Raw genomic sequence first — 21378 nt, 5'->3', positions numbered from 1 at the left:
ATTTGTCAGAGGCTTCCTCTTAGATATACTGCGGGCCTATCAAATGGAAATGTATGGTCTTTGTTTAAAAGATGCTTTTGAGAATTGTTTCAATATTTTTTTAATGCTTCAAATTGTTCTCAATATCCCATGAACATTTGCATGGCTGATACAGCATCTAAATTTCTGCTTTTACATGCAACTCTACTGTGTGGTCTGTTGATCTTAAAGAAGCAGGAGGAAAAAAAATAAATAAACATTGTTTGGTCCTATTCTGGGCTGTAGCATTTTTGTTAACGCCAAATATTATACCTCAAGAACAGAAAATGCAGATAAGCTCGCAAGTCTGAAGCCTTCAGTCTAATGCTCTCTCCAGCTGAGCTGTTTTGGCCACCTGGTCTAAAGTCTTAAGAACCTGAAATCAAATTGTATTTTCTATTAATCTTTATTAATTTATTTTCATTAATTTTTAGCTATTTTAATGCTCATAATAGGATCAGACATAATTTTAGAAGATGCTTGGAGAGTACAAGTTAGTTATGCTAGTAATAGGTTGCTACTATTTATTTTCAATTATAACATTTATTTTCAATTTTACTAAAAATAGTTTATAATTTTTTATATTTTTAAAATAATTTTTTATATTTTATAATTTTTTTTCTTATTGTATTTCAAAAAGTAGAGAGAAAATAAAGAAAAATCTTGATTTGGACCTCTTTGATGGTGTTATTAGTTGCATTTTACAGTCAAGTGAAACTGAATTTGAGTCTTCAAAACTGTAAGAAAACAAATTTGTGTTGTCTTAAGCCACTAAGTTTGAAGTAATTCATTAGAGCAGCCAGGGGGAACTAATATCGAGGAGCAAACCGAGCCTTCTATTCAATAACTAAGGCCAGACCAAGACAGTGCCAGAATTGATGCATTCTGAATCCAAAGCTCTTCCCATAAGTGAGTTGCCTCTTTACCTTGACCAAGCTATCATTTCAGTTATTTGTATTAACATTGAAAATAACAAGAAGAGCCATTTAAGTAAATAATCTTAGACTTTTATTTTCAGCTTCCCTGGTAGCTCAGCTGCAGGTAAAGAATTTGCCTGCAATGCAGAAGACCAGACTTTTGGTTCAACCAATCACTGAAGATGCACAGAGTTGTAGTCTTTCCTTCTTTTCAGGTAAAAGTGTTAAAAATATTTCATACAGCACTTCGTGCCCTCACCTTCCCTCTCCCACCCACAATGGTTATTGTTAGTGGCTGTGATTTGGGACAATGGCTATTACTGGGATTGAGGAGCAAAAGATTTGACTATTTTAGAGAATGGACCATCCTCCCTTTCTTCCGTCCTCTGCTGCTAAGTTGCTTCAAGAAGATTGAAGAGCTGTTTCCAAGAAATAGTGATTCAGATATTTAGATGGGAAAAGCATCTTTCCTCCTTTCTGAATTCCTCTACCAGCTGCTTCTGCCTGAGCCCCTCTCCTTTTGGCCAGCTTCATTTTAACACTTGGACCAGCCAAGTGTGGAAGCAGATAGGGTAAGGGAATGTGGCCTGAGAGATGGGCCAGAACATCGAGGTCTTTCCAGATAGGAGAGACAGAGACATCAGTAGCTGGGCAGGCCATAAGGGTAGAGTTGGGGGTTCTGGGCATAGCAGTCTTCCAGTGTCTACTGAACAACAGGAATAATAACAACAGCTAGCTGTAGTCAGATTCTATGCTGAACCTTTTACACATATTCTCACAAGTGCCCTCACGAGGTAGATATTATTATCCTTCTCATTTAACGGATAAGAAAGTCAAGAGCTAACTAATTTGTCTTGGAGCATATGACTAGAAATGATGTCATTGCTGTGGTTTAAGAACATCTCATTACAACTCCACTTACTGATCCCAAACATCCCTCACTCAGAACTGAAACTGTGCTATTGCCTTTCCTTTTTGTGATGTCACCTTATGCTTAAAAAATTCCCTACATGTAACCATATCTACCTTGAGAATAATTTTCAGATGTACATATGTGTTTGTGTGGAAGGGTGTGTGTGTGTGTGTGTGCACAACTTACCACAGTAGAGTCCTGATATGCCTCTTCCTGAAATTATAAGAATGTGAGATGGTCCCAGTTTCGAAAACCCCATCAAGAGAGCTCCAACTAACGAAAGAATGTTTGCTACCAACAGGGCTTTGATTCTGAAAATTTGAAAAGCAAGGATTATAAATTTAGCATCGAAACTTGATAAATAGGATTTGCTTTCAGAGCATGCTGAGATTTTTACCAAAGAGTGATTATTTTAATTTTGTTGATAGAGTTAGTTGGGGAGTCTTAAACCATGATTGCTACTTTGATTTGTCTATGTGTTAAGCATTAGCAATACATAATATTTATAATGAGAGAATTTGGATTGCATGTACCTAATCACATTTTGATAGAGATGATTCAATTGTGATGATGACTAGTTTGCCCTAAGATAACACTTCTGAGACCTTTTCAAATAGTTAACAATTAGTTTTCTACATGCTGACTGTTTTGAAGAATAAATGCCTGGTGATAGCTAAATTTAATTCTGTATCTGTAACCTATGACACTGACCCTTTTTTTTTCTTTTAATGGTACAAGATTTTAGCTGCTATAGATCATGAAAGAACTTTAAAATTTAAGTTTTCTTTAGTATAAATTATTTGGAAGTAGATTAAAACATGCTTTTACTTTAAGCCTTATCAGAGAACTATAATTATTCTTATTTTATCATTATATGCCAGCATATTTCCAGAATCTATGAATCAATGTCAACCAATGCAAAATACATAGTAAAGGTGATAATAGCAAAAAAAACACCATTTTCAAAATTGATCATACAAAAATTAACGTTTTCAGGTATCTGACACTCTTCTTCCTGTTAAATGGGAAAGTGATGTACACAGAAACCTTCTTCAAAGTTCAATCAATGATGATAAAGCCAATAAAAGAACCTAAGTGAATAAATGTGAATGCTAGTTCCACAAAGAAATGTAAGTATCTTGTTATATTCTGTTTCAGTGTTTCAAACTTTACTAGGTGAGCTTTTCCTAAACAAGTATCTTAAACAACAAGCAAATTGTTTTTTCTGGAAGAATAAAACTATATAATCTCATACTCATTTTCCCAACAAACCATGTGATGAGTCGAATAAAACCCCACAATAGTCAACATCTTAATCTGCAGATCCTGGGAATATACCACTTTTTATGGTAAAGGGATTTTGCAGATATGATTAAGGATTAAATTGAATAATCTCTTTATCTCAAAATTGGGCCAGTGATGTACTTATATTAGGAAGGCAGAAGAGAAGGTGATGAGATGAAAGAAATAAGGTTTGTGGTGATGTGCTTTGAAAATGGAGGAAGAGGCCACAGACAAGGACAAGTTGGCCACCAGACGCTGGGGAGGGTAAGGAAAAGGACCTTTCTTTAGAACCTCCAGAAGGAATAGGCCCTGCTGACACCTTGACTTCTGCCAATGAAACTGAATTTGGTTCTCTAGAACTGTAAGGAAACAAACGTGTGTTGTTTTAAGCCACTAAGTTTGTAATAATTCATTAGGACAGTAACGGGAAACTAGTATATGGAAATTATCAACAACCCAGAGGCAGGCAGATAGAGTGATTTAGAGCTGACCAGCTTCAGAACTGCAGAGTAGACAAACATAGGGGTGTTTCTCTGTGAACTTTTTTCTCTACACAAGGACAGAGGGCGGGCAAATCCAGTAATTTACCTTAGGAAATTGTTACTAGTTAGCTGATAATATATTCTAGTAGGGGAAAAAAGAGAAAAAGTCATACCAGAGACAGATAGCCTGAAAGTTATTTTTGATGCCAGATTGCTCTAAAGTCTCTGTTCCCCACCACCAGTGGTTGCTGTAGCATTCTATACAACTTAAAGGATTTTAACTTCTGCTCAGATGTGAGAAAGAGCCAAGAATAAATAATCTAAAAATACACGAAATGGTTGAATCAGGGAGAAAGAAATATATGTCTATTTCTTTAAATCGTGCTCTGAATGCTTCTGTTAGCATAAGTCTCTTCTTCATTATCATCATCTACATTTTCTGCCTGCTCACTTTGTGGCAGGCAGTGTACTAAGCCTTTTATGTTCATTTTCATTTAATCCTCACAATAAATTACAGAGCTGGGACTTGATCACTGTGAAACCAAAGGTTAATGCTTTATTTTGGTCATTTTCATTTTTGGTTCAAAAGGAAGAACACATTCAAAGGCAACAAGCTATGTATATTGTCCTTCACTCATGGTAACGTGGATTGCCCAGATCATGGTCTCCCCCACCTTACCCTGGTCCTTAAATTTTAAGTAAAATTTGACCTTGAGAACCCAAATAGTGGCCACAGATACCTATTAACACAATTATAAGCAAAGGTTTTTTTTAAAGCAGTAATGGAATAGTACATTTTTATTTGTTTACTTTTAATGAGTGGAGCAATGACCCTGGCGATAGGGACAATCATGTCATTTCTCAGTGACTTTTCCTAGGAAAATAATTTTTTTATTGAGACTCAACTGTTCTGTGTTAATTTTGAAGTTAAAATGATTAGTTTTAGGGCTGTTCTCAAGGAAGTGAACATTTTTCATTTTTCTACTGGAAACTAGAAGAAACCTTGCTTTTAATCCACCATAAATAATTTGATAAATCATAATTTGACATTGTTTGGGGGTATGGCCATTGTCAATGCCAGATCCTAAGACCTGAGAAGATGTTCGTTCTGTTTTGATCAGCAGAACACTAAATGTAGAGTGAGTCACTGAATTGTTAGAATCCTGTCTCTAAATGAGGGACAAGGGCTTACATTTTTTTCTTCAGTGATGAGAAGTATAAAACATCAATAACTGCTAAAAGAATTGGTCTGTCCATGTTTAAAATTTTAATTTAGTTTTGTTTAATTTTATTTATTTTAGAGATAAGCAATCTAGAAAAATTTCCAATTACTGCTTAAACTTGGTTCAAACTGAAATAATTTAAGAAATTTTAAAATAACTAAAGCCAGTCAATGACCTGCATAATTTATGAATACTGATTTAAAGTTCAGCTAAGGGGCTTCCCTGGTGGCTCAGTGGGAAAGAATCTGCTTGCCAGTGCAGCAGACATGGGTTCGATCCCTGGTCTGGGAGAATGCCACATGCCTGGGAACAGCTAAGGCCTGAGCCACAACTGTTGATCCTGCGCTCTAGACCCCGGGAGCCACAACTCTTGAGTCTATGCACTGCAGTTACTGAAGCCCTCGCACCCTAGAGCCCATGCTCCACGAGAGGAGAAGCCACTGCAATAAGAAGCCCGCACACTGCAATTTACAGAGTGGCCCCTGCTCACCACAACCGAAGAACAGCCCTTGGCACAATGAAGATCTAGCATAGCCAAAAATAAATAAAATTATTTGAAAAAACAGCTCAGCTAAACACCAGTAGTTTGATAACATTTGAAGAACTGACCATTTTCTTTTATGGTAGAGGGAAGTCTCTTTCAAATAAGAACAAGAATAAAACTTGTGTTTCTATGCTACCTATTACTTTAGAAAAATTCTTACAGTCTTATTAAAAGCTCCAGTATAAGAGGAAGAAATTATCAGAATTTAATAACCAAAGAGGGAAAACTATAATTTAAAGAAGGAATTTTAATAATTAAATGAATTGTAACCCAGTATGCCAATGCAGAAGATGTAAGAGATGCGGGTTCAATCCCTGGGTTGGGAAAATCCCGGGGAGGAGGGCATGGCAACCCACTTCACTATTCTTGCCTGGAGAATCCCATGGACAGAGAAGCCTAGTGGGCTACAGGCCATAGGGTCGTGAAGAGTTGGACATGACAGAGCACACATATTACTAAGGTAGTTGCCTGTATCATTTAGATCTTTAAAAGTTTTTGCATTTTCTAATTTTTTCATATTTGCATATTTTTATCATCAGAAAAAAGTGATAAACAAAAAAGTGGATGCAAAGACCAGAAAATAAATCTAGAGAAATAACTGATTTTCTGTTTTATTTCCTATCAGTAACTTCAGATATGCAGATAACACCCTTATGGCAGAAAGTAGAGGAACTAAAGAGCCTCTTGATGAAAGTGAAAGAGGAGAGTGAAAAAGGTGGCTTAAAACTCAGCATTCAAAAAAAAACTAAAATCATGGCATTGGGTCCCATCATTTCATGGCAAGTAGATGGTGAAACAATGCAAACAGTAACAGACTTTATTTTCTTTGGCTTCCAAATAACTGCAGATGGTGAGTACAGCCATGAAATTAAAAGATGCTTGCTCCTTGGAAGAAAAGCTATGACAAACCTAGACAGCATATTAAAAAGCAGAGACGTTACTTTACCTACAAAGGTCCATATAGTCAAAGCTATGGTTTTTCCAGTAGTCATTTTTGGATGTGAGAGTTGGACCATAAAGAAGGCTGAGCACCCAAGAATTGATGCTTTTGTACAGTGGTGTTGGAGAAGACTCTTGAAAGTCCCCTGGACTGCTAGGAAATCAAGCCAGTCAATCCTAAAGGAAATCAGTTCTGAATATTCACTGGAAAGACTGATATTGAAGTTGAAGCTCCAATACTTTGGCCACCTGATGTGAAGAACAGACTCATTGGAAAAGACCCTGATGCTGGGAAAGATTGAAGGCAGGAGAACAAGTGGACAACAGAGGATGAAATGGTTGGATGGTATCACCAACTCGATGGACATGAATTTGAGCAAGCTCTGGGAACTGGTGATGGACAGGAAAGCCTGGTGTGCTGCAGTCCATGAGGTTGCAAACAGTTGGACATGACTGAGTGACTGGACTGAGCTGATGGGGGTGGAGGGAACTCCAAGAGCTTTAGTATTTCACATGACTAAATGAAATTTGGATGTAAGGAGTTCTACTAATGTTTTTAATCCAAAACAGGAAGTTTCAATCCAAAATAGAAAGTTGAGGAATGGAAATACCACTTGCTTCGTTTGTGGTTGGGTTTTGAGATAGCAGTAGCAGCAACTAGAAACCCCCTATCAAGTACACTGGGCAACTGGGAGTTGGTGATATTGACTTAACCTTGCGGCTTGACTGATCCAGATGTCAAATTCTAATCTGAAAAGGAAAAACTGGGTGTCTGAGAAATGGAGCAATTGGTGGAGTCAACAATAGATTTAAAAATTCCATGCTTGACACTTCTCTTGAGTTCCTGAGTAAACCACTTGGACTGTGGTTTCTTAATATGTTTTATAAGTTATAAAGTCAGAGAATTAAAGTGATTATCTAGAAATATACTCCAAATTCACCTTTTCTGTAAATATCTTCACACTTCAATAGTTTACTGCAACAGCTTTCACTATTATTTGGTCTGGAAAGTAAAAGTGTTAGTTGCTTGGTCGTTTCCGACTCTTTGTGACCCCATGGAGTGTAGCCTGCCAGGCTTCTCTGTCCATGGAATTCTCCACGAAAGAATACTGGAGTGGGTTGCTATTTCTTTTTCCAGGGGAACTTCCTGACCCAGGGATCAAACCTGGATCTCCTGCATTGCATTCAGATTCTTTACCATCCAAGACACCAGGGAAGCCCTTATTTGGTCCAATACCAACCTAACTCATAAGGTCATGATTTGAAAAAAAAAAACAAAAAACTCTAAAACTGTCCCACAAAATGGAAGATGATTTCTTTCTAAACAAATTCTGAAACTCCAAATAGTGACTTTTCTGTGTGTATGCTTATTTATGAAATTTGCCTACCTTCCAAGCTTGTCCCCAAGAAGCCCTCCAAAGAATGATGCAATCATTCCACCAACTGCAAAGCTGGACACGGACAGGGACCAGAACATGGTGATGAGGCTAGCTGATGTCATAGTCTCTTCCTCAGTCCAAGAGCCTGGTGTTGGATCTCCTGGGCTTGTGGGCAATTCCTCTGTACTGTTGAGAGCATAGTTGTTGATAGCTTTTCGGTCATCCAGTGAAATACCCAGAACATGTCTGTAGTGGGTTATAATTACCTAAGGAGATAAAATAAAGAAAAATAGTTGAAATATTTCAAACATTCTGTATATTTTTGGTTTGTTTTTCCTTGAAACTACTTGTTAGGTGTTCAAGCAGGATTATTTCAATTATGTGTGTTATGCACATACTAATCCATATAGATGGCTTACAGTTGACCACATCCTATAAAACAGAGGTCACAAATTCCAGTGTCAGTGGGAACCTGGCAGGAACAAACAAGTAAAGGAGGCAAGAAGGAGTTTGATAACTTGAGGGCTGAAATATAGTCTATACTATTGAGAATATGGGTTCCAGTGGTAAAGAATCTGCTTGCTAATGTAGGAGGCATAGCTTCAATCCTGAGTCAGGAAAATCCCTGGAGAAGGGAATGGCAACCCACTCCAGTATTCTTCCCTGGGAAATCCCATGGACAGAGGAGCCTGGTGGGCTACAGACTATGGAGTCACAAAGAGTCTGACATGACTCAGTGACCAAACAACAACTGTTGAGAATATAATACTGAGTGGGCAGGGTTTATTTGTCCCATCTGAAGGAGGAAGCTGCAATTTGAGACTGGCATTGCGTGGCCTTTAATTTTTAAAGAGAAGCCAGACATGTGTATTTCTATGTAAAATTCTTCAAGTTTTAAAGATTGGCATCTGTCCAAATTGAAACTATCCCGCAAGCTGAAAAGATACATTTTCATGCCACTGTTTCCCCTGCATAGCAGAATTTAAATTGGCTACTGTAAATGTTTGAACAGAGACAAAAAAGTGGATATAAGAAAAAAGTTTGAGAAAGTTGAGGGCAAAAATAAAGTTAGCATACAAAATTCAAACATCGGGTGCGCTATCCTTGTTTTAGGTGAGCTATAAATTAATTAATAAGTTTCCTAGCAGCCAGTGAAAAGAGAGGAAAACAATCAAGTATATTGGTGAATTCTGAAGATCAAAGCCAACTCAGAAGTTCCTGAGAAGGTATTGGGACCTAAAGAAAGTGTATTGTGTGGGTCCTCACTGAGTGCAGTAGGTAACAGAATAAACAGTGTTCAAAACTAGATTTCACAGAGCCATATTTTATAATGTTTCAGTAGAGGCAAACTCAAACAAAAGTATAATTGAGGAAAGGCACATCCTTCCAGCTCTTCTTCCATGTCATTCCTCCAGATGATTTGGTCAGCACTTGGTAGCAGCAGGCTGGAGGACCTCTAACAATGACCTGGAATGCAGCTATCCTAGGCGGCCAGACCTGGGCAAAGGCCTATGTGGTGAAGTCAGCTGATGAAGGAGAGAACTTACATCCTCTTATGATAAAAGGACTCTGATCCAGACCTTTGCCTCATGGGAAGGTCACTCTATATGGATAATATACACAGAAGAAAGGCTGAAAGGAAATAGCCCAGATGTTTTCGGCAGTTTGCTCTACATGAATAATCATTAATGTTTTTCTTTCTGAAACTTTCTGCAACAGGTGTGCATAGTTTTCACACTCATAAAAAGTATGATTTAAAAAGACCATAAAACAATTCCAAATGTCATTCTGCTAATAAAAAACAAATTCTTCTTACATAATGGTATTTAAATAGCTCTTTAAATACAGATGGAAGGGGATATAGCGAGGGCACTAATCCTGATGCCAGAGAGGGATGACCTCTGTTGTCAGGTCTGGCTCTAGGACTTGGATTAGAGGAGGGGAACCTTAGATTAATTTTTACGTCCAACACTGAAGAGGATGGTTTAAATAAGGATTTGACAATTTCTCCCACAAGAAGAGAAAAGGTTCTACCAATGCCAAATTTCAGGAATCCTGCTACACTGGCACATGTTATCAGTCACAGAAAAAAGATACTACCTTCTAGAGTAATTCCCTAAATCTGTCAGCCTTGGCAAGACCTGCCACATTCATAATATGTGGTGCCTAATCAGAGAGCATCTTTGGTTCAAGGAGCAACCCTTTCTAACAGACGGACTTGGCAAGTACACATTTCACACATTCACACCCTATAGTCTCCTACATTTTCCTTAGAGTCCACTATGTTCAGAGAAGTAGACGAAATATGATAGATTCACCGAGAACACCCAACAGAAGCTTGTATTGTCACCTTATGCCAGCCCTTCCCCCAGCTTCTCCTCTCTCTCTGTCTCTCTCTCTCTTCTTCATTCACTAAACACTTTATGTTTATATCAATCACTGTGCTTGGCACTGGTGTTTAGAAGAGGAACACGATATCAATCCCACCCTAAATGACCTGATGATCTGAGTTAGGGCAGAGGGAATGAAGTCCTGTTTTCTCCCACTTACAGGCTGTGGGATCTGAGACAAATGACATCCCTCTCCTGTGTATTTCCTGGAAACCAGAGTAGGGATGCACACAGTAAAAGTGGAAAATGATAGAAACTATCCAATATTAAAAATACCCAGAGAATCAACGTGGAGAAAACCCAAACTTTCTTGGACTTCTTGACTTATTTAAAAGGTTTATATTATTTTACTTTGGATCATACATGGGAGGCCGACATAGGGGGAAGGACTAGAATCTTTCTAGTGTTAGGCTCCTACAGGCTTTCTCTTTTGCTTGTCTTTCTTTTTTTTCTTGTGATGAGAACTCTTAGGATTTATCCTCTTAACAACTTTCATATAGAAGATACAGCTGTATTATATTTAGTTACATTTGTCATGTTGAACATCACATCCCTGCTGCTGCTGCTGCTGCTGCTAAGTCACTTCAGTCGTGTCTGACTCTGTGCGACCCCATAGACGGCCGCCCACCAGGCTTCCCTGTCCCTGGGATTCTCCAGGCAAGAACACTGGAGTGGGTTGCCATTTCCTTCTCCAATGCATGAAAGTGAAATGTGAAAGTGAAGTTGCTCAGTTGTGTCCGACTCTTAGCGACCCCATGGACTGCAGCCTACCAGGCTTCTCTGTCCATGGGATTTTCCAGGCAAGAGTACTGGAGTGGGGTGCCATTGCCTTCTCCGATCACATCCCTAATACTAACTTATCTTACAGTTAAAAGTTTGTACCTTTTAACTACCTTTATCCGGTTCCACCCCCTCCCCACCCAAGGCTCCAAAATACTTTGATCTGGACAAAAAATGGGCATTACCAGGTTGTTGGGCGAATCAGCCGGGGAGAGCCTATGTTCGTGCCTGACACACAGTGAGCTTGTGCTCATGTTTCTGCACTGATAAAAAACCTATACTTCCACTGTTTCTTCTAACACCCTGGCATTTCCATCCATTTTTGGCTAGGAGCTCTGAATGTATGCTTCAATAAGCTCGTAAGCCTTTTTTTTTGTTGTTTTTTTTTAAATCCTTTTGGCACGTGATATTCTGGCTGAAGTTTTCTGTGAGCTCAGCGAACAGCAGAATCAGAGATCAAGAATTATTCATTACTCTTTCTTTTTCTATGAGGGTTATTAAATGAGGGGTAAAGGTCAAGTTATCAGCATTGGAACCACGCACGTGGTACCTGACAGAAGACCGGATTACCACGTGTTCCCCATGTGGGCATACTTTATCTCTCTGGATGAGGAGCTGATATCTTTCTGCCATTGACAGAAATTGCCAAATAGAGAACTTGTAGGTTTCACTTGCCTGTTGAGGTGCATTGATCACTCCAATGTCATATCCAAACTGGAAGGAACTCAGCACAGCAGTGAAGACAGCCAAAACCAAGGTCCCGGTGACCTGTGGGGAATGAAACACGGGGATGGAAAACCCCAGGAAACTTCAGTCACCCACTGTCCATCATTCTGCAGCATGGGCTTCTGACAGGTTCCGTGGGCTGGTTCTTGCCACTTGATACTCATTCATCATATACCCCTATGTTCCTGGCAGGGCTTATTCATATGGGATTGTGGGTGTCTTTCATTTCTCCTATACTGCCAAAGCGGCAAAAAGTCTGGGACAGCTCCGTCTAGGGAAGCAACCAAACATCCTTTTTCACATGTGTATGTGCTAAGTCGCTTCAGTTGTGTCCAACTCTGCAACCCCATGGACTGTAGCCTTCCAGGCTCCTCTGTCCATGGGATTTTTCAGGTAAGAATACTGGAGTGGGTTGCCATGCCCTCCTCCAGGGGATCTTCCCGACCCAGGTCTCCCACATTGCAGGTGAATTCTTTACCATCTGAGTCACCTGGGAAGTTCAAGAATACTGAAGTGGGTAGCCTATGCCTTCTCCAGGGGTCTCTTGCATTGCCGGTGGATCCTTTACTGAGCTACAAGGGAATCTGAGTTCTTGTTTATACGAATAGGCAGGGTTTTGAGATAGGAGATAAGAGAGGTTCCTTGCGTCAGACTCAGCATGTACTGGAAAGCATGAAAGATTTTTCAGTTAGCACAAAACCCTAAGTGATGGGATCGGGACATATATGTTTAAAGAAGCCCCCACAGGACACGATGCTCAATTGTCTCTGAGAACTGCTTTACAAATGGAGTCACTTACTTTGCATCTTGACATGGAAGCATGAAAATGTTGTATGTGCAGAGTTGTAAGTAGCACCCGGAAACTTGAACTTGAGAACCAAACCAGAAATGCAGCCGAGAGGGCTGGGCATGGAGCTCACGGAACGCAGGAGAGCAGCAAGGCAGGAGGCCCAGAAGCCACTGGCTGGAGACCACCTCTTCCCACAGTGCTCAGCTCTGCACTTGGCAGGCTGCTGATTTCTCCTAAAAGACTGGTGTGCGCCTGCCCTCTGTCATACACCGTCCTGCATTCTCATGTTTGTCATTAAATCTCCTCTCCTATAAGACAAGGTGCTTCCCAGGTGGTGCTGGTGGTAGAGAGTCCGCCTGCCAATGCAGGAGACAGATGCAGGTTCGATCCCTGAGTCGGGAAGATCCCCTGGAGGAGGAAATGGCAACCCACTCCAGTATTCTTGCCTGGAGAATCTCTTGGACAGAGGAGCCTCGTGGGCTACAGACCATGGGGTAGGATAGAGTCAGACAGGACTCAAGTGATTTAGCATCACTTCACACACACTTGTGTGTGTGTGTAATAGTTTTCTCTTGTCGTTATTACCAAAAAATCAACAAACTAGTGGCTTAAGTAACACAAGTGTATTACTTTACAGTTCTTATAGGTCAGAAGTCTGATACTAGTATCACCAGACTACAATTAAGGTGTTGACAAGCTGTGTTCCTTTCTGGAGGATGTAGAGGAAATTTTGAGTGGATAGAATTTTGTTCCTTCTGGTTGAAGGACCAGAGTCTGTGCTGGCTGTAAAGCAAGGGCCATTCGCAGCTCTGGAGGCCACAGCACCCCTTGATTAGTTGTGCCCCTTCCTCCATCTTCATAACAGAATCTCCCTATCTCAAGGTCCATAACAGTGAAGACTTTGGAAAGTCCTTTTTTCTGCATGAGGTTCACACGGGACAAAGGACACAGCAAGGGACAAAGTTATGGATATCTTTTGAGGGCCCTTATTGTGCCAACAGCACTCCTCACAACAGTACCATTAGTATCCCTATTTTATAGATAACTAGACTAGGTTAAGGTCTTACAGCCAGTAAGTTGTAGAATAATGATTTGAATCTAGAACCTATACTTTTTTTTTTTTCAAGAGGGTATTAAATCTTTTATTGATTACACATGATAATGGATGATACACAAGCTTCATTCCCATCTATAACTTTTATCTGGTACCATAATTCAATTTAGATATATTGCATAGGATGTGCCAACCTCATTAATAACCAAAAAAAGAAAAAAAACCTCCATGACTTTGGATGGGTGACCCTTTCAATGGTGAACTCCAGGTCACAGCACAACTGTCAGTTCAACTACACCAAGGTTCTGAAGACAACAGCTTCTCCACCAAGCAAGTTGTAAATAAATTTCAAATGGAACCTGGCATCACCCTGAAGGAATTCTAACTTCACACTGTTGGGGTAGTTTACCAAAATGGCTTCAGAGTAGACTAACTTTACACAGCACATTAAAAACAAAAAAAGACATTTATTCAGCATCATGATCAGACTATTACATTTAGCAATCAACAGCATGGGTGCAAAAAAAAAAAAAAATCTACATTAAAACCCTTTGTTGGAATGCTTTACACTTTTCACAGAACAGAAACTAAAATAACCTGTTATACAATTAGTCACAAGTACAGTCCTCGAGTTTTTTGCCCATACACCTGAGTATTGTCTAAAACATGTGTTCTTTGTAGCAGCTAGGCCCTGCCACCACTGTGCTTGGCTGAGTTCACAAAACTGTTGTAACCTGTAGCTTCCCTGTCACTTCTCTGGCTCTCCTCTCCTGCTAAGTTTTGTTTCCTGGCAGTAATTAAAATCTTCTGCCACTGCCATAGCTACTGCTGCTGCTGGAACCACCATAGCCACCTTGGTTTCGTGGTTTGGCAAAGTATTGGCCTCCACCACCATAGGGGCCAGAACTTCTGCCTCCAAAGTTTCCTCTTTTCATGGGTCCAAAATTTGAAGATTGATTGTTGTAATTGCCAAAATCATTGTAGCTTCCGCCACCTCCAAAATTGCTTCCGTCACTACCAAATCCATTATATCCATCCCCACTGCCACCATATCTGCCACCACCACAGCTGCCACCAAAGCCACCTCGACCACTGAAGTTTCCTCCACGACCAAAGCTGTCATTCCCACCAAAACCACCTCCACGACCACCACCGAAGTTTCCAGAACCACTTCGACCTCTCTGGCTGGCTGAAGCACTAGCCATCTCTTGCTTAGACAGGGCTTTTCTCACTTCACAGTTGTGGCCATTCACAGTGTGGTATTTCTGAATGACAATCTTGTCTACAGGGTCATGGTCATCAAAGGTTACAAAAGCAAACCCTCTCTTTTTGCCACTGCCTCGATCAGTCATGATTTCAATTACTTCAATTTTTTCATACTGTTCAAAATAATCTCTCAGGTGATGTTCTTCAGTGTCTTCTTTAATGCCACCAACAAAAATCTTTTTCACAGTCAAGTGGGCACCAGGTCTTTGAGAATCTTCTCTTGACACGGCCCTCTTTGGTTCCACAACTCTTCCGTCCACCTTGTGTGGCCTTGCATTCATGGCCGCATCCACCTCCTCCACCGTGGCGTATGTGACAAACCCGAAGCCTCTGGAGCGCTTGGTGTTTGGATCCCTCACTACCACACAGTCTGTGAGCGTTCCCCATTGCTCAAAATGGCTCCTCAGACTCTCATCAGTTGTTTCAAAGCTCAATCCTCTGATGAAGAGCTTCTGCAGCTGTTCGGGCTCTTTGGGAGACTCTGATTTAGACATGACGGCAGTGGAGGCAAGGAAGTCTTCAACGATGCTTTCTCGGTGGCGTCCATGGGCAGCGAACCTATACTTTTAATTACTTGATTATTTTGAATTTCTCTTGAATCAGAAACAGACATTCAAAAGCCAAACATATCTGAAAATCTAGGATCCTAATTCCTAAATTGGAAAAAAAATCCAAGAGTGCACATATTCATAGAATTTGCCAATTTTGATGCTGAAGCCAAATGACCAAACACCCACCAATTCCAAGTACATTTTCCCACCACTCACCACACAAATTCCCGCCATCCTCCTACACCCACAGAAGACCTTTGTGAGGTTTTGGCAAAAATTGAAAAGGCAAACGAAGGCCTCTCAACTGCTCCTCAGTAGCCCAGCTGAAGAACCTCAGGGTCTACCCAACACCAAGCCCAGGACCACAGTATACTCTCCCCGTTTCCTCCCCACATCGCCTGTCCCTCCGGCGGCAGGGTCTCCCAGCACCCAATGTCTTAGTGACTGCCCCTCCCACTCCACCCGAGGCTTCTGCTCTCTGCTGGCTCTCCGGTCCCTACCAGACGAGCATATAGTTCCTTTCTTCTTATTTTGAGTACAACCAGTGACCACAGCAGTGGTGAGCAGGAATGGAAGTTGGGGGTGAAGGCAGTGGCTGCAGCAGGTTTGGTCTGCTGTAGCCAGGTGGTGCCACGGTTAAAAATCCACCTGCCGATGCAGGAGATCCAAGAGACGAGGGTTTGATCCCTGGGTCAAGAAGTTTCCCCGGAGGAGGAAATGGCAACCGCTCCAGTATTGTTGCCTCAAAAATTCCACCGACAGAGGAGCCTGGCAGGCTACAGTCTGTGCACGCTGTGTGCTAAGTCGCTTCAGTTGTGTCCAACTCTTTGTGACCCTATGAACTGTAACCTGCCTGGCTCCTCCATCCATGGGGATTCTCCAGGTCAGAATACTGGAGTGGGGGTATTCCCTTCTCCAGGGGCTCTTCCCGACCCAGGGATCAAACCCACACCTCCTATGTCTCTGGCATCAGCAGGTGGGTTCTTTACCATTAGCACCCTGGGAAACCCCAGGCTACAGTCCAGAGGGTTTCAAAGAGTAGATATGACTGAGTGCATGTGCTTGCATATGCACACACACACACACACACACACACACACACACACACACCCCATCAGCCTTCCTCTGACGCTCCAAATGAGTTTCAGTCAGAACAGTGTTAGCTGTTCCTACACTTCTTTGACAAAAATAAAAGTTAATTTTTAAAGATAGAATTCCTGTTTCATTACCTCTCAATTAAATTGTTTCAAGTCATTGCTGTAGGAATACTGGAGTTGCCCCTAAGATCACTTTCTTCCACTTAAGGATAACAAAAAATACCACTGAGAAGGAGATAGGAGAGAGAGATTTTTACATTTATTTTTTAATTGTAAGAGGATTGCTTTAAAATGTTGTTTTGGTTTCTGTCATACAACAACTTGAATCAGCCATAATTATATATATATATATATATATATATATATATATATAATTCAACAAAGGTCTGTCTAGTCAAAGCTTTGGTTTTTCCAGTAGTCATGTATGCATGTGAGAGCTGGACTACAAAGAAAGCTGAGCACTGAAGAATTGATGCTTTTGAACTGTGGTGTTAGAGAAGACTCTAGGGTCCCTCGGACTGCATGGAGATCCAACCAGTCCATCCTAAAGGAAATCAGTCCTGAATATTCATTGCAAGGACTGATGCTGAAGATGAAACTCCAATACTTTGGTCACCTGATGCGAAGAGCTGACTCATTTGAAAAGACCCTGATGCTGGGAATTATTGAAGGCAGGAAGAGAAGGGGACGACAGAGGATGAGATGGTTGGATGGCATCACCGACTCAATGGGCATGAGTTTGAGTAAACTCCGGGAGTTGGTGATGGACAGGGAGGCCTGCCATCCTGCAGTCCATGGGGTTGCGGAGTCGGGTACAACTGAACTGGAACTGGAACTGGATCTCCTCCCTCCTGAGCCTCCATCCCCTCCTCCCAGTCCCCACTCTAGGTCATCACAGACCACCAGGCTGGGCTCCCTGTGTTATATAGCAACTTTCCACCTGCCATTTATTTTACACATGATGGTGTATCTATGTTGATGCTACTTTCCTTATTCGTCCCACTCAGGAGAGGTTTTAAATATTTAGAAATTGTAGGATGTTCTTAAAATCTTTGTCCTCTGACCTTCCTGGCTTCTTTTCTCTACTGAAGGCTCTGGTCCTGCCACTCTGTGGCCTGTAGTTCTCTGCTTTAACTCCTTGAGAGAGAAATTTTTGGTCAGATAAGGAGCAATCTCATTTATTTTAAGCAGGTCATTTGAATTTCCAGCTGAAGTGATCATTCCAAATATCGAAGTCTCTGGAACTGTTTGATTGCATTTTCTTTTTTTTTGTTTTGTATCTCTTATTTTCAGACTTGATTTCCCTCTCTGAACTTCATTCCAAACTGGGTCTTTGCATCCCATCTTTTCCTTTTCCATTGTCAAATAAAAAGAGGTAACATTTGTAGTCAAACTTCTATGTGGTTAGATTTGGTCAGAGAAAGTTCTGTTTATGAGAGGGAGAATTTCTGAAAACTACTAAATTTGAATTAGCCCATTAACCCTAATTCATTCAATCTATCATCCAAGAGACTGATCCACAAATAAATACATAGGAGCTAGTGAAAACTTAGCTGGGAGCTTACTCTGTCCAGGTTCTGTGATCTAACTGGTTTGCCTTTTCTCTCAATAACCTGGTAGGTTGGAATTCTACCATTTTACATATGGGAAAACTGATATAGAAAGGGTAAGGAACTTGCCTGAAGGCCTGTAACCACAAAGTGGTAGAAGATATTCAAGTCTTTTCTCAACCTTTTCATAGACAGCAAGATATTAAGCCTGCACTTTTTGAAAGACATTTGAAGCTTAATAATTTTAAGTTAAAGAAAGCTATGCTCTATATCCAATTAAAAATATGCTGCTGGATAAATGTAGAAGAAAATAATGCGGGCAAGTGGGCCGAACTTTAACATAGAACAAAATGTGGTGTTTATTTTGTGACTTAGAGGTCAGATGGAGTCCATTAGGAAAAACAAATCAACTTGGGAGTCAGAAAACCTATAAGAGTCCCATCCAGGCCCTTAATATCCCCAAGTATCAGTTTCCCTGCCCCCAAAATGGGTTTAATAGTTATGCATAGAATTATTGTAAACACTGAATAAGACACACACTATGGTCTTCCTATAAATAGTAAAAGGACTATAAAACAACTGATTTTTACTCACATCATTATCATCTTGTTCATCACTCTTGCCAAAAAAAAATCACCTGTCAATTTTTCAAACATATAGTTTTCACAACACTACTACAAAATATCCCCATTTTACAGGTAAGGAAACCAGGGCTCAGAGATTAAGTGGTATTCCCAACATACATAGCTGGTAAATAATAGATACTCTTTTACTGGAACCCAGAGCTCATCTTAAACTCCCACTGCTAAACAAAACGATTTTTAGATTTTCAGCAGCTATTGATTGACTTGGCCGGGAGGAGAAGCTTGTACTGTTTCCTCTACAATATACCACAAACATCAAGTCAAAGGCGATCTTGCACTCAACTTTGGAAAAGTCCAGGAGTTTCTCAAGCTATAGAATTTTCAAGTTTCAAGGGACCTTTGAGAGCAATGGATTCTAGTCTAATGTCTTCCTTTTTCAGTTGGAGAATTGAAGTCCTTTAAGTTATACAACGCGTTACTGGCTATACCCAGAGTGAGAATCCAGGTCTCCTACCCCGCAGGCTCGTGCTTAGCTCACCCCTTTCAACCGGGGTGAATTTACAAAGGTAACACATAGTGCTTTACATTAGTTCTCTTTCTTTCTGGGTTCCCTTTTCAGGCAATTCTTTAATTCTCAAGAGAAATACTATAGCACAATTTCTAAGGCTCCTAAGGGAAGGTAATAATCATTTTAAATGAAACTTGAGTATCTTCTATGTGCCAGGCACTGGGGACAAGCACCTTCTGTTTTGCAGTATCTACCAAACTTCAATTGTTTGAATACTAGCTTCATGATTTTTTTTTGCCAAATCTACATATCATCTTTATAGTTATTAACTTAATATTTATCTTTATACTGCTTTTAAAGATTAATATACTTTAGCCGTATCCTGGACTGTAATAGGAAATCATGAAATCCTAGTTAGTATTCCTTAAATATACATTATACACACACACAGCTATTGATAGTAAACTGTTTGTCATCTGAATTTCTCCAATACTATCTCATTTAATTACTCCCATACAGTAAAAAGAAAGAAAGTAAAGTCACTCAGTTGTGTCTGACTCTTTGCGACCCCATGGACTGTAGCCTAACTAGTCTCCTCCGTTCATGGGATTTTCTGGGCAAGGGTACTGGAGTGGGTTGCCATTTCCTTCTCCAGGGGATCTTCCCAACCCAGGACGAACCCAGGTGTCCCGCATTGCAGGCAGACGCTTTACTGTCTGAGCCACAAGGGAAGCTAAAGATCTTTTAGTAAAGATTCAGTAAAGATCTATTACAATCCCTGTATCTCCCATACTATATCCTTATGTTCTATTCCAATGTGCTTTTAATTTGTTGCAAGACAGAAAAACCATTTGAGAAAACATTACACAGCCTAGTCAGAAAACAGAGCAAATATCCTTAAAATCTCAATTGGTGGCTAGGCGAGGTAAAGAACTTAACCCCCATATCACAGCAGGTAGGCAACATTAGCACACTCCCAATCCAGGATCATGGCCACAAAGCCTGTGCTCCTAGCCTTGTCACTTACTGACATGAAGGAAGGCTCGGCCGAGTAAGTTACACCAGATCAGAACTCAGAGGTCCCTCCTCGAACACCCATTTACCTGCTTGTATGATTGTGATTTGGTTGGGGGACACTTATAAGGGCGCAATAGCACTATACCCTTTCTCTTTTCAAGTTTTTATTTTGAAGAGTATTATATCTACAGAGAAATTGAAAGAGTAGTGCAGTGAACACTCCATAACCTTCACCTGTGTTCACCAATGGTTAGCCTTTACATTTGTTTCATTCTCACTGTGGGTGTCTGTGTGTGTTATTTTGGCGAATCATTTGAAAATAAGTATCAGATATTTATGTCACTTTACTCCTAAATACTTCAGCATGTACTCACTAAGAAAAAGACATTCTCCTTCATAATTACAATACCATTATCATATCCAAGAAAGTAGTGGTTATAAAGTGTTATCTAATATACCCACAATTTCCCTCCCCATATTGTCCCTTGGAGCTGTTTTCTTCTTCCTTCCACAGTCTAAGCTCACTTGTTGCATTTGGCTGTCAGTTCTTCTTTGTCTCTTTTAATCTAGAATAGTCCTTTTTAGTCTCCTTTAATCTAGGACAGTCCTTCTCATATATTGATATTTTTGAAGATTTCAGATCAGTTTCATGATTAGTTAGATTTGGGTTAAAGTGCCCTTTTTTGCACATTCCCGCAGTAATATGGTTATGCAGTACCACTCGAGAAAACTTTACACAGGATAGTCAGAAAGCAGAGCAAATATCCTTAAACTTCCAATTACTGGAAAAAATATGATTTTTTAGCAGCCAAATTAACTATCAATTGACCAAGAGAAGAAGGGCTCATCTGTAGTAGCTACACCCAACATCCCCCAAATCTTCAATATACTCCTACATAATCCTCAATATGCTCACTGACTTGAACAGATTTCCCTATTCCTGTCCTCAAATGGACATAATACAACTGTACCTTATCTTCTGTCATTTTATGGGTCGGAGTCCTCCTCTCAATTCCAGGTCTAGAGTGGCAGATGCAGTGGCCAGCTTCTGACTGTCCTTCTCTAGCTCTCTGAGACTAGTTATACATTAGAATAGGAGGGGCCAGGCTAGGAGGCACGGGGCCAAGTTTAATCCTGGGCAGAGGTGAATATTGATGAGAATCTAATCAATAAATGTTTTGCCTCTGTCACCTGTGGCGTCAACGTCTTTGTTCCACCAGGAAAGAAACTGGAAGCAGGTTTCTTGGGTGTAAGTTACAAACCAGAGATGGTTGTGTTTTGAGGCGCGTGCTAAGTGTGGCAGGAACCAGGGGCAAGTGAAAAAGAAAGCTCATAGAGCCTTTTGTAGAAAATGAGTTATGCTTGG

At 40.4% G+C, this 21378-nt stretch overlaps 2 protein-coding genes and 1 long non-coding RNA gene across 5 annotated transcripts in view; 1 reads left to right on the top strand and 2 right to left on the bottom strand.

Annotated features, from left to right (window-relative positions):
- LOC136173174 (uncharacterized) overlaps positions 1-2936 on the top strand; it is a 60526-nt gene extending 57590 nt beyond the window's left edge. Inside the window, exon 3 of the long non-coding RNA XR_010664189.1 lies at positions 2845-2936. This is a non-coding gene — a long non-coding RNA (uncharacterized lncRNA). The remainder of the gene's footprint in view (positions 1-2844) is intronic.
- Positions 1-21074, bottom strand: part of SLC2A2 (solute carrier family 2 member 2) — a 42307-nt gene extending 21233 nt beyond the window's left edge. The window contains exons 1-4 of one of the 3 annotated variants that reach the window (XM_065942603.1): positions 20984-21074; positions 11545-11637; positions 7709-7885; positions 2035-2159 (exon numbers count right to left, since the gene is read on the bottom strand). In XM_065942603.1, the coding sequence (XP_065798675.1) occupies positions 2035-2159; positions 7709-7885; positions 11545-11558 (316 nt within the window). In that variant the 5' untranslated portion in view covers positions 11559-11637; positions 20984-21074. Of the gene's footprint in view, positions 1-2034; positions 2160-7708; positions 7966-11544; positions 11638-20983 lie in introns of those variants that run through there. The other 2 variants (XM_065942602.1, XM_065942604.1) reach the window with 2 other exon arrangements.
- On the bottom strand, positions 13780-15468 carry LOC136173272 (heterogeneous nuclear ribonucleoprotein A1-like). Its single transcript, XM_065942776.1, has one exon. The coding sequence runs from the start codon at positions 15197-15199 to the stop codon at positions 14237-14239; it is 963 nt and encodes a 320-aa protein (XP_065798848.1). The 5' UTR covers positions 15200-15468; the 3' UTR covers positions 13780-14236.
- Positions 21075-21378: the final 304 nt, after the last annotated feature.

This window comes from Muntiacus reevesi, chromosome 8 (assembly GCF_963930625.1).
Source record: "Muntiacus reevesi chromosome 8, mMunRee1.1, whole genome shotgun sequence".
Lineage (NCBI taxonomy): Eukaryota > Metazoa > Chordata > Mammalia > Artiodactyla > Cervidae > Muntiacus > Muntiacus reevesi.
Note: the sequence above shows the minus strand (reverse complement) of the source record. Positions and strands in the feature narration are given on the sequence as shown.